Consider the following 12,563-nt stretch of genomic DNA (forward strand, 5'->3'; position numbering starts at 1 on the left):
CAATTGAAGACCCATATTCATATATATTGTTACCTGAGTACCCTTACTAGGCGGCGCTCAGCTTGTCATTCCGCCGCATCTTCAACCTGTTTATGAACGTTATAGCATGGGGTCCCCATACCAGGTAAAAGTACCAAGTCACAAGTGCCCAAATCAAATTTTCAAAAAATACAATTTTTCAAGAAATTTTTGAATTTCCGGTTGATATCGGGTGACGGTCCATTCTACCCAATTTTGGGTTTTGGTTAAAATAAATTGAACCAATTAGTTCGAAATCAAAAAATGAATACAAACGTACTCACACGTTATTCTGGATTTGACCCCGCTATCTATGTCCGTATGTCTGTATGCCCGTATTTCCGTATGTCCGTATGTCCGTATGTCCGTATGTCCGTATGTACGTATGTCCGTATGAACGTATGTCCGTATGTCAGTATGTCAGTATGTCCGTATGTCCGTATGTCCGTATGCCCGTATGTCCGTATGTCCGCATGTCCGTATGTCCGCATGTCCGTATGTCCGTATGTCCGTATGTCCGTATGTCCGTATGTCCGTATGTCCGTATGTCCGTATGTCCGTATGTCCGTATGTGATGGCTTCAGCGTGGCTCAAACCCACAATCTTATGTCCGTATATGATCTTACGATTATACAAGTTCAATGCCACGCCTTTCCATGTGGACTCAAACTCCATTCCCCAAACTGCACAAACATATTCATAACTTTAATTCCTTTTCTCAATTGGTCAGTTTTCAGTAATTTTCGTTTTTCAGATGAAGCACTCAGTTCTCGTTCTAACTGCCGTTACCCTGACCCTCATTTTGAGGTGTCATGCACAGATAGACTGCAACTCGGGTCCGACTAACAAGAGAAACATAAGAGCTTACTCGGACAAATGTCTTGCCAACGGTGCGTCCAACCGAAAAAAAAAGAAAGAATGACAGCCCAATGAATTTTGGCCCAGTATTTTTTTTACCCGGTACTTGATAACAAAATCAGATCAGGATATATACAGTATCATACAACCGAGTGTTTTAAACATACTTTAATAGAAAACACAACTGATCATAAACATAAGCAATGCATGGGGGTTAGTCAACTCATTGTCCTTTATCAAAAATATATCACAGAGACAGCAGCTACTGATTCAATATTGCATTACCAATTTTATGTACAGGTTTCCCGACGAAAATTGCCGGATGTGTAACCATAGGATCTAATACTTTGTCCGGAGTTCGGGCGAAGACGTGCAGGAAACTACATCAACGGCTTAACGCCTGTGCCCTCAATTGTTTAAAAGCAGGTAATATATTTGACTTTAGAGTCTAGGTACCTAGCAGTTTTGGAACTTGATTGAGAAGCGATTCGACTACTTAAACTAAATCATTTTTTATTATGTAACTGATGAACGCATTTTTCAACTTAGTTGATGGAGGATTCAGTGCCTTTGGAGAATGGTCAGAGTGCTCAGCTGATTGTGGAGAAGGACAACAGACCAGGGAAAGAAGCTGTAATAACCCAGCCCCAGCTAATGGTGGTGCTGATTGTAAGGGAAGTTTGACAGAAGCACAAAATTGCAACTCCGGTTCTTGTTCAGGTTCGTTAAGTAACCTATTGGCTATTAATATTATATTTCTATACTTCAGTATGAAGAAAAAACATAACCACTAAAAATTAAATTAACTTTTACCAAAGTCCAGGAAGTATTAGCGCAAAATAAAATCTGTTATATTTGATATATAACACAGTTTTTCAACTTAGTTGATGGAGGATTGAGTGCGTTTGGAGAATGGTCAGAGTGCTCAGCTGATTGTGGAGAAGGACAACAGACCAGGGAAAGAAGCTGTAATAACCCAGCCCCAGCTAATGGTGGTGCTGATTGTGAGGGAAGTTTGACAGAAGCGCAAAATTGCAACTCCGGTCCTTGTCCAGGTTCGTTAAGTAACCTATTGGCTATTATATTTCTATACTTCAGCATAAAGAAAAAACATTACCACTAAGAATTAAATTAACTTTTACCAAAGTTCAGAAAGTATTAGTGCAAAATAAAATCTGTTATAACTTATATCTGATATAACACAGTTTTTCAACTTAGTTGATGGAGGATTGAGTGCGTTTGGAGAATGGTCAGAGTGCTCAGCTGATTGTGGAGAAGGACAACAGACCAGGGAAAGAAGCTGTAATAACCCAGCCCCAGCTAATGGTGGTGCTGATTGTGAGGGAAGTTTGACAGAAGCGCAAAATTGCAACTCCGGTCCTTGTCCAGGTTCGTTAAGTAACCTATTGGCTATTATATTTCTATACTTCAGCATAAAGAAAAAATATTACCACTAAGAATTAAATTAACTTTTACCAAAGTTCAGAAAGTATTAGTGCAAAATAAAATCTGTTATAACTTATATCTGATATAACACAGTTTTTCAACTTAGTTGATGGAGGATTGAGTGCGTTTGGAGAATGGTCAGAGTGCTCAGCTGATTGTGGAGAAGGACAACAGACCAGGGAAAGAAGCTGTAATAACCCAGCCCCAGCTAATGGTGGTGCTGATTGTGAGGGAAGTTTGACAGAAGCGCAAAATTGCAACTCCGGTCCTTGTCCAGGTTTGTTAAGTAACCTATTATATTTCGATACTTCAGTATAAAGAAAAAACATAACCACTAAAAATTAAATTAACTTTTACCAAAGTCCAGGAAGTATTAGCGCAAAATAAAATCTATTATATTTGATATATAACACAGTTTAAACTTAGTTGATGGAGGATTCAGTGCGTTTGGAGAATGGTCAGAGTGCTCAACTTATTGTGAAGATCAAGGACAACAGACCAGGGAAAGAAGCTGTAATAACCCAGCCCCAGCTAATGATGGTGCTGATTGTGAGGGAAGTTTGACAGAAGCGCAAAATTGCAATTCCGGTCCTTGTCCAGGTTCGCTAAGTAGCCTATTACATCTAAATAATGTAATATACGTTGGATAAGCAGTATTTATTTTAATCGAAAATATCATTAATAGAACTATCTTCTTTTACAGAGCTTTCAGTTTACCCCTCCATCGTGCTTTCGTGAGTAAATTTTGTATACCTCTCCACATCCATTAAAGCATTAAGTACTTTCAACTACAGAGGTCAAGAACATCGCAAGCAAAGGAATGGCAAAACAGACTGATACCATGGGTAGCGGTTACGCTGAATTAGCTATTGATGGCGATAATAATGGCAACTATGGGTAAGAAACTTACTTAAAATAATTTGATTACATTATAGTTTCTGGGAGGAAAGGAGTAAACAAAATTTATAAAATTCTAAAATTTTGCAGCAAAAACGTTTCTATTCCTGTGAAGAAAATTTAAATATTGGTTAATTGGTACTTATTATTTTCAGCAATTCTGTAACTCACACTGAAGCAGCTGGTAGTAACGCCTGGTGGTCGCTGACATACCCTCGCTCAATGTTTATCAAGGAAATCCAAATCTTTGGACGAACAGATTGTTGCTCGGAACGAATTGATGGTGCCTCTGTCTTAATTGATGGCAAGGAAGTAGGAACATTAAACCACAATGATGGAGCCCCTATGGTTGTGCCGGTTAAGAAAGTTGGCTCCGAGATAATGATCAGAAATATAGAAGGTGGAGCCCAGCTTTCTCTTGCTGAAGTTCTGGTTTGTTCATTCAAATATTATTATTATTACATCCTCCGGGTGATTATTCTCCAATTTTGATAACATGTTTGGGGACTGGTTTATAAGCCAGTCAATGTTTACGAATATAATAACTTTATTACATAATCATAAATGTATATCATAAATAGATTAAATCTGAAACAGAAATTTGCACGCAATTAATAAATTTAAGAAAAGAACATGAAAAGAACAGTTTATTGATAAAACAAAATATGGAGCACTTTGTGCTTCCAACAGCCTTTCAGACTCGCGCTTAGTTTGTTTGGGTGTTGGGACTAATTTAGGATATCGTAGATATTGCTATGCCATTAGTTTGGATATGTAGTGTTGTGATTGTTAAAATCAATTACAGTTTGTGCTGATAGGAGAATAGTGATAGTGGGGAATGTGGCACTAGTGTAAATGTGAACCTGGAATTTACTTTTAGGATGTGTGCGGCTTATCCATTAATATTGTTGCCGCTAATCTGTGCTCAGTTTGTTCTGTTACATGTTTCCGTTACCATTTCTCCGGTTGATAAGATGGTTTCATATCACTATTATCTACATATCTAACGACTTAGATTCCTTAAACCACTGCATCAGGCAAATCTCGTCACATATTTAAAAAAATAAAAATGAGGGATGTTTAGGACATTATATTATATTATATGGCAGTAACATCATAATTCAAAACATGTTAATATTTGCACGATCGTATCTCAATTTCAACAAAGTGAAAATATATTAAATTCGTCACAGACAAATATAACTCTATTTGCTCCATATACCTTATGATCTACCGTCTACTTAGAAATCATTTTATTTTAAACAATAAAATGAATATTAAATCCAGTGACTTAGTGACTACCCTAATTTCGTCTTCGATAGCCAATAACCTATTTTCAAGATATATGTGACAGCACATAATGCCCTTGGGCACGATGGTTTACTTGAGTCTAAATATTATACTGAATAGTTTGCATCTAAACAACATCAAATATGTAATAGAGTATTAATCTCCTAGGTGATGGGGGCTAAAATAAAAAGTGATCCTTGCACGACGGGGTACTGCGACAATATCGCATCAGAAGGATTAGCAACGCAGATAGACACTGATCACAATGGAGAAGCTTCCCGGGCCATTGATGGCAATACTTCCAACAGATGGGGATCGTAAGGAACTTTAATTTCATTGTTTGTTTCAAAAATCAGATAATCCTGAGATTTTTGTGGAAAAATAAAAACTTTTTGAAAGATCTGGAGATCTAATTTTTTGCAACAACAGTTTGCCACACAACAATAAAATTGATGATTGTTATTTTTAGGAATTCGATTACCCACACTAAAACGGAAGGAACAAATGCCTGGTGGAGATTGACATTCCCAGATAACGTGTACATGGAACAAATCAAGGTGCGTTCAGTGTTTAAAATGTTTAATAATCACGTAGATAAGATCAGATCATGATCAAGGGAAACTAACATTTTTAGTGAAAAGTAGCAGTTCAATGTTTTGAGTTAACTGACTACATCAAATTCATGTTCTTAAATTATAAGCTATAAAGTAGTATTGACAGTATTAAAAAAACAAGGTATATGGACGTGAAGACTGTTGTGCTGATAGGCTCGATAACGCCACTGTGTATGTCGATGGTGAACTTGTTGGGACTGTGAACTCTAAAATAGGATTCCCCAATTTGATCAACATCGCCGTAAGCGGACAAGTGATAGAAATAAGGCCAGCAGACCGCCAGCCTTTATGTCTCGCTGAAGTTGAGGTGGGTCCTTAATAAAGCTTATTCCCTTATTTGTAGAAGTAGAACCTCCCCAAAAACATAATCCGGAATCCCTCACTATTAACATTAAACTAGCTGCATTGTGTGTAATTAATAAGTTAGTACGCATATACTAATAAGTTAGTACGCAGAATATTGTGATGTATTATATTGATTTGTTCATAACACAGCATAATATCATGACAATTTCTGATTTATTACTTTATTATGTTTTGGATCGTTTGAAAAACTCAAGTTTAAATAACTACTTCAATTTGCAGGTCATCGGCAGTTTGATGCAGTAGAGTTAAAAGGAGCTGACGCTGATATACGAAACATTCTAATGAAAAGAATCATATCAGTTATATTTAATAATTTGATAGCCTGTTGCAGCAATTGGAATGATTTTTTTTAAAACTTCGTTGTTTTCACCTTATGTGATATTTTAACATGGTCTTTAGGGTTTCAAACGTTTACTTTTAGACATTAAAATAGACCTTGCAATTAATTCGCTGTTTTAATTTTCAACAATCACGCTGTTAGTGTAAGTGTTGCTGCAAAAAGAATAAACATTCAACTTGATTGACGATGTCAACAGTCAACCCATCGAGATCGTTGCTCAAAACACGATCCTTCAAAATACGTACTTTCTCTCTTTATACTCAGCGCTAAAGTCATCTGCCGTTCACTACAACGACACAAATTGACGCTCTGGGAGCTGGGATTCTCTGTCCTTTGACAGGAGTGTTTCATCACGAACAACCACAAACCAGATAGATAAAACAATATTTTAATGATAAACTATTATATAATAACGTATATGTATATTGTATAACGTATAATAATGATGACACGGAATATGAGTATGACATAATATGTACTAAATGTTTCTTGTCTAAAATTAAATGTTTAAGAAAATTTAAGTGAGTTCAATTTTAATAAGGAAATAAGGTATTGTCAGGAATTCAGTCAACCTCCAACTCAAAGTCCAAGTGCCACGCGAGGATATGGACACAGTTGAAAGTTTCTTCACCGTTTCTCATTTCATCCAGACTGGGACAAAATAGGTGAAGTGACACTGACATGGTGAGTATCCACACACACACACACACACACACACATACACACAATTTTTTGTTTGTCACATAAGCAGCAAATAGGTATTTTTCTTCTTTCTTTTTCTAACAGTTAACTGACTGTTAGAAAGCTATTAGCCGGTTAGACTTAGAGGGCTGTTAGGTATTTTTAGAGGGCTGTATAGAGAATAGAGATGTACAATAAGTAAAATTTCATAATTACTTCAAGAATTGAATAAAACTGTTGAAAACATAAGCCAATATTTTATAAAAGATAATGATAATCCGATAGATAAAGTCCACAATAATAATATATAATTATAAAGCTAATAATAATATAATTTAAATTGAACCTCGACTAATTTTCTGCCCATTCATGAAAGCCCTAATAATATCCAAACACTTGTAAGTATCCAAATGTGCCATCTCGGCCTCAACTTTGTCCTTATCAGCTGGATCAACAGCCCCCGGCCCCTGCCTGATATGGCGGGCCATATGTTGGTCATCATTAGCTCGGGAGTAAGGTCAGGGTGACACTGCATGGTCAGGATATTTCCCCGCACCAAGACCACCTCATTCAGGCACCTCTCTGAAGAGCCTAGCAGTCGTGCTCCCTCGCCCAACGTCACTACCTCATCACCATGACTCTGCAACATCTTCAAACTTGTCCCGTCTTCCAGTAACATTGATATCGCTGAGTCTCCCAAATCCTCCGGTATGGAGATCTTTATCCCGTCCGCTCCGAAGATAAAACCTTGATCCACGTTCTTTGTAACCGTACCACCAAACGCTTTGTTGATCAACTGATGGCCAAAACAAGAGCCAAAAAGTTTGAGTTTTGTGTTGGCTATAGATCTGAAAAACTCGCAAAGTTCCAACATCCACTGGTCATCATCGTAAGCTGACTTAGCGGATCCAAGACAGATAATCGCATCTAGTTCAGTAGTGTTTTCTAAAGTAGGAATATCACCGTCAATGGGACGAAAATATCTTAACTCTCCGTCCCCCTCACGATGAAAACATCTGAAAATAGTTGTTTGAATGTTCGTACTAAAAATGAATATGGGAGCGTTCACATATATGACGTCAGCAGCCGAGAGGGTTTGGAAATGCTGACAAAGGGGGGAGGGGGTTGCTGACGTCAAATCAACAAAAATACCTGAATTTTGGCAAAAATTGTTGTTTCAAACTATTTTATTAATCTTTCTTCTCTCACTTCGTCACAAACTATCATCAAAATCTATTTTATTAACGATAAGACTTCGCTAATCTATGCTAATAATCCCAATAAATGTGTGGGTGAGTAGGTGGGTACTGGTATGTGTGTGTCCCCCCTCAGCAGCTGTCATCGCATCAGAAATCCGAAAAAGACACCAACATCGTCCTCCACTTGATCTAACACATCCGGTAATGATTCCGAGTCACTGTCTTAAGGACATTCTAACTACCCCAGTGTCCCTTAAATGAGTGTTCGAACTGTTTTCATTCGGAGTTACAGTTGCATAATTTACGCCCGTCTTTGAGTTTGTGTGTAATCTTTCTTGATAGTGTATTTTTGACTTTTGGAGTAACTTTGTGAATTTTATGAACCTCTCCTGCATAATTTATTACCTTATCGGTGCATTACCCACTTTAATCCGGTTAAATTACTATATTTGATCTTGTTTCCTTTTCGTACAGATTGTAGTGAAGTTAATTTTTTTACGTGTTTTGGGTCTTATTTATGATTTTTTTATAATTATGTTATTTATTTCATTGATGTATTGTCACGACGGGTTCGTTAGTGTTCCCTCTGACTATTTAAGTTTAATTCCAGTTTAATTCCAGTGTGTACTGTGTACGTGTGTATTAATTTCCGAGCGGATTATTCTTAATCAAGAAAACGGTAAGAGTTATGGGACTAGTTTTTTCGGTAAAGTTTTGACTAAACTCTGACGAAGCCAGTAAGCAATTTTTTTAAATCGGCTGTTGGTAAGTCATGGTTTAATTAATGGTTTTGTACCCCAAATGTAATACTAATATGTGAACGACCCCTTACTTTAAAATCCAACAAGAAATGTGAGAAGGAAAACCGACAGAAGAATGACACTTACCCTTTGGATATCTGAACAAAGAAAGGCTCCCATTTAGGTGAATTGCTGCATATTATAATCCCAGTTCTCATTCCTCCGACAATTGATTTGGAAGTCCACTTCGGTACTACGTCCACCTACTCAAAAACTGGCGTTTTAATGGCTTTATTAAACTTCGCTAAAAATAGGAGAGAAGATCAAGTTCAGTAGAATATGAGAGATTTCCTCTAGAGTTGTTTAAATTCAAATTTAGTTTTATGGAATAAGTATAAGGGATTTTATCAATCAGGGAAAACAACAAATAACAAAATTGTTTATTATTGGTAAAAGAAAAATTGGATTTTTTGCTGTACAGGTCTATATATATAATATAAATTTCAACTTAATCGAAGCCAATAGTGATATCACGATAAGTTAAGTTAACTTTAAGCAACTAAGTATTTACTCGAGCTCAAATCACAACTTTAAAGTTTCCATGACGCCTGCATGCACGTATCGTTTGCTAACGCCGAGTGATGATACTACTATTATTATCTCGAATATGGGGAGGGATATAACAGTGCCATAGTGTACGTAAAGTGGGGAAAAAGCCCCCACAAATTATCAAGTAGAATAACTGAAACATCGCTGAATCTCCCGTTTGGTTTCTGCAGCTGTCTCATACTAATACTAATACTAATAGGACATGTTTGCTCCATAAAAACGCTTCATTCAGTCTACCCGCGATCGATTTCACATAGACATTTCAGATAGAGCTGTTGCTGTGATTTATCATTAATGACAGCAGGCTAGCCTTGCATTATGCACTGAGCTTGAGGAACCGCTAAAACTCTTCTGAACATTTTAGAAACTCACTTATAATCTGGCTTTCTTAGCGTATTGGCGGCATTATCAATTATACCGAAGAAACTGGTCCCAAAGCTCTTACCCATTTCATGATAAATCTGTATGTTAATGTGAACATAACCAGAACACAGAACAACCAATACAAAGATTAAGAAGGTAATCCCGGTGCAGCGCCAGTTTTACTTTTATTTTAGTAATAGTATTACACATATCAAATGATTGTGCCAAATTTTGTGCAGACGTCACTGTAATATATACAGCTCTTTCTAGTCCCCTGCTACACGGCATGTAAACAGGGATTGGCTAGTTAGAGGCGGTCCGTGTAGGCCTTACACTGTGCTTTCAGCAATACTCATATATATATAATTATCGATAATTTTGTCAAATTGAATTTAATACTTCTCTGATCACGTAGAAAATTATTGTCAAAACTCAAAAAAAAAATAAATGAGAATACTAACATACGAATCAATATGAAAAGAATCCCCTCAGATTTTATAAGAATAAGAAAATACTCAGCAAAAAACTTTTAATCATTTTCGAAAAAATAACATTAAGCTCCTTCTTCTATTCTGACAGAGATAAATAATACTAATAATCAGCAACTTCAAAACGAATTGTCTCCCGTCGTAGACAGATATTTCTGAATTGTTCTCCTAATCCTATGTAAAAATTGTCGGTAAAAATCAACAAATAAAAACGTCCGAGTTACATGTCATTATCATCTTTTGGCCAGTAAATCTCTTAATGGCGAGCCTGCTAATCTGAAAAAGATGACGTTAATTTTTCTGATTAAATTTAAGACGGTGAGTAGAAAAAATATTTTAAATGAAAGTGTTCAGAGAAGCGCAGTCAGAACTTTAGAAAAGTGTGAAAAAATCGACACTTGTTATTTATAATGTAGTGCTAACAGCTAAGCTAGTATTACATTAAAATTCGCCTCCAGATTTGTTCAGATAAACCCCGATTTATCGTACAGTTTGGAGGAAAGGGAAAATAGTACGGTAAATCGGAGTTTTGACGTAAATCGGGGTTTTGACTCCGCACAGTATGGTTCCCAATTATGAATTATGGGTTATGGTTCACAGGTATTCGAGTAACGGGTGACGACTGACGAGGGGAAGAAACAAGCCTGACAAGGTCGCTCAACCCATGGGGACATGCACCCATTTATGAGAATATGAGCTGTATGTAATGCTAATGTAAGCATTTTTTCCAAAATTTTAGGGGAAAGGAAGAGCTGCACGGTCAACTGGGGTTTTACTGTATCAGACTTCTTAGCAAATATCAGCATTCAAATAAAAGCAAACATTTTTAGAATTTTCATTACGAAATCAAAATGAAAACCAGCGAACTATACAGCGATAACTCTAATAAAGTAAAATAGTACGGGCACGTCTGAACAGGCAGCTGGACAAATCAAGCAACCTACTCTCTTTCATTAAGAGGTTTATCATCCAAGAGCTTTCTAGCTGATCCCGGACCGGATATGTCCATTTTAACGTTGTCCCGCGTTGTCGCTTGTAACGCTTTAGGACCACTGCAGGTTGTGGCGAATTTCGTTATTGACTACAGAAACTGATGATTAAGCAAGCATATTATATGAAGCTGAAGTGCATTGTGCAGCAATCCCGTCATGCGAATGGTATTTTCGGCGTCTAATTCTGTTGTTCACATCAACATAATTACAACACCACAAAGTATATGACTCCTTTGATAGAATTCTAAACGAAATATGACAGATACAGTGTTAAAACAAACTTAAAAAACTTAAGCGGATGTATTAAAACGTACTGACGACAAAACGAGTAGCTTACACGAAGAAAACAACAGCTTGATAAACAATCACGCACAGCAGTAAAGAGGCACAGACATGGCGCTTATATTAATTACACCGTTACAGTGTACGGGTTAATTAGTATAATTACATCGTTACAGTGTACAGGGTTAATTGACCCACCGGTGTGCTGCTGGTACGGACCTACTAGGGGGACCAAACGTGTGCAAATTCCTGACAAATAGAGCTGAATACAGTTCTCACCCTAAAACTTTAAAACATACAGTCAGCAAATGAGCAGTCAAAATAAAAATGAAAATGAACAATCGAAAATCGTGCACCATAGCTGGGAATTTGGATAGTATGAATGATGTTAAGATGCTTCAAAACAGGCACAAAATATGTTTAAAAAGATGAAAATTTTTTCAGGTTCTCCTGTCAAATGACTGCTCCTGGTCTTCTCACATACAGCAGATGGCTAAAACAGCAAGGACGATGACGTCATGGGTCCTTAGCGTATTCAGAGATAGGTCACGCTTCCTCGTGCTCACACTCTACAAAACCATGGTGAGAAGCAAACTCGAATACTGCTGCCCGGTGTGGAACCCTGACAAGATCAGCGATATAGAAGCTATTGAAAGCATCCAACGTCACTACACTCGTCGAATCAGTGGCTGCCAGAACCTTGATTACTGGGAACGCCTGCAGAACCTGAATCTTCTCTCATTACAGAGACGCAGAGAACGATACATCATTATCCATACATGGAAGATGATGAATGGATTAGCTCCGAACGACATCAACATGCAGTTCAAGGAAAGCTCCCGGCACGGTGTAAAAGCCACTGTGCCTGCATTTAACAAAAAGGCACAATGCTCAATCTCGATTATCGACCCATTACGAAAACTCTTTTGGAGTAAAAGCAGCCAAACTATGGAACCCGCTCCCCAAGGAAGTTAACACAATCCAAGTCTTGGAAACTTTCAAATCCTCCCTTGCTAAATTCCTGAAAGGCTTCCCGGATACCCCGCCCACAAAAGGGTATACCGCCATCACAAAAAATTCTCTTCTGGAATGGACTCAAAAACATCTAAGCCAGGAGTGATTGGAGGACGTACTTGATACTGTTGTCCAGAAGCGATCCCTGCCGAGTGCCGAACCTACCTAAAGTAACCTAAAGTAAGAAACTGATATAGTGATATCAACTCAATCTTACATTCAATTTGAAAATTCCAAATGTGAATGCATATCTATAAGGCTAACGCAGTAAAATCGACACTAAATAACTGTAAACTTTGAGTTTGAAAACCAAATAAAGCAAAACCCAGAACGGCAATCCCTGAGCTTGACGGCCCTTACCGCAGG

At 37.4% G+C, this 12,563-nt stretch overlaps 3 protein-coding genes across 3 annotated transcripts; 2 read left to right on the forward strand and 1 right to left on the reverse strand.

Moving 5' to 3' along the window:
- Positions 1-715: 715 nt before the first annotated feature.
- On the forward strand, positions 716-5,935 carry LOC134816809 (coadhesin-like). Its single transcript, XM_063825806.1, has 13 exons — positions 716-908; positions 1,177-1,302; positions 1,426-1,596; positions 1,761-1,931; positions 2,095-2,265; positions 2,429-2,599; positions 2,749-2,922; positions 3,117-3,219; positions 3,375-3,651; positions 4,678-4,826; positions 4,979-5,066; positions 5,245-5,430; positions 5,709-5,935. Exons 1-13 carry the CDS (start codon positions 773-775, stop codon positions 5,730-5,732), a joined length of 1,947 nt encoding a protein of 648 aa, XP_063681876.1. The 5' UTR covers positions 716-772; the 3' UTR covers positions 5,733-5,935.
- A 457-nt stretch (positions 5,936-6,392) lies between these two features.
- LOC134817926 (uncharacterized) lies at positions 6,393-9,507 on the reverse strand. Its single transcript, XM_063827335.1, has 3 exons — positions 9,431-9,507; positions 6,942-7,526; positions 6,393-6,480 (listed from the first exon to the last, which is right to left on the reverse strand). The coding sequence occupies exons 1-3, from the start codon at positions 9,505-9,507 to the stop codon at positions 6,393-6,395; spliced, it is 750 nt and encodes a 249-aa protein (XP_063683405.1).
- Positions 9,508-11,693: 2,186 nt separating this feature from the next.
- LOC134818009 (uncharacterized) lies at positions 11,694-12,158 on the forward strand. Its single transcript, XM_063827453.1, has one exon. The coding sequence runs from the start codon at positions 11,694-11,696 to the stop codon at positions 12,156-12,158; it is 465 nt and encodes a 154-aa protein (XP_063683523.1).
- The last annotated feature ends 405 nt before the right edge of the window (positions 12,159-12,563 follow it).

Source organism: Bolinopsis microptera, chromosome 1 (assembly GCF_026151205.1).
Source record: "Bolinopsis microptera isolate Bmic1 chromosome 1, MBARI_Bmic_1.0, whole genome shotgun sequence".
NCBI lineage: Eukaryota > Metazoa > Ctenophora > Tentaculata > Lobata > Bolinopsidae > Bolinopsis > Bolinopsis microptera.

Excerpts from the sequence above, each read along its gene's own strand:
- LOC134816809 (XM_063825806.1), top strand. The coding sequence starts at position 773 with ATGAAGCACTCAGTTCTCGTTCTAACTGCCGTTACCCTGACCCTCATT. Across the intron at positions 1,303-1,425 it reads CCTCAATTGTTTAAAAGCAG|TTGATGGAGGATTCAGTGCC; the intron begins GTAATATATTTG and ends TTTTCAACTTAG. Across the intron at positions 1,932-2,094 it reads CAACTCCGGTCCTTGTCCAG|TTGATGGAGGATTGAGTGCG; the intron begins GTTCGTTAAGTA and ends TTTTCAACTTAG.
- LOC134817926 (XM_063827335.1), bottom strand. The coding sequence starts at position 9,507 with ATGGGTAAGAGCTTTGGGACCAGTTTCTTCGGTATAATTGATAATGCC. Across the intron at positions 7,527-9,430 it reads CTAAGAAAGCCAGATTATAA|ATGTTTTCATCGTGAGGGGG; the intron begins GTGAGTTTCTAA and ends AACTATTTTCAG. Across the intron at positions 6,481-6,941 it reads ATCCAGCTGATAAGGACAAA|TCTGGATGAAATGAGAAACG; the intron begins GTTGAGGCCGAG and ends ATTTTGTCCCAG.
- LOC134818009 (XM_063827453.1), top strand. The coding sequence starts at position 11,694 with ATGACGTCATGGGTCCTTAGCGTATTCAGAGATAGGTCACGCTTCCTC.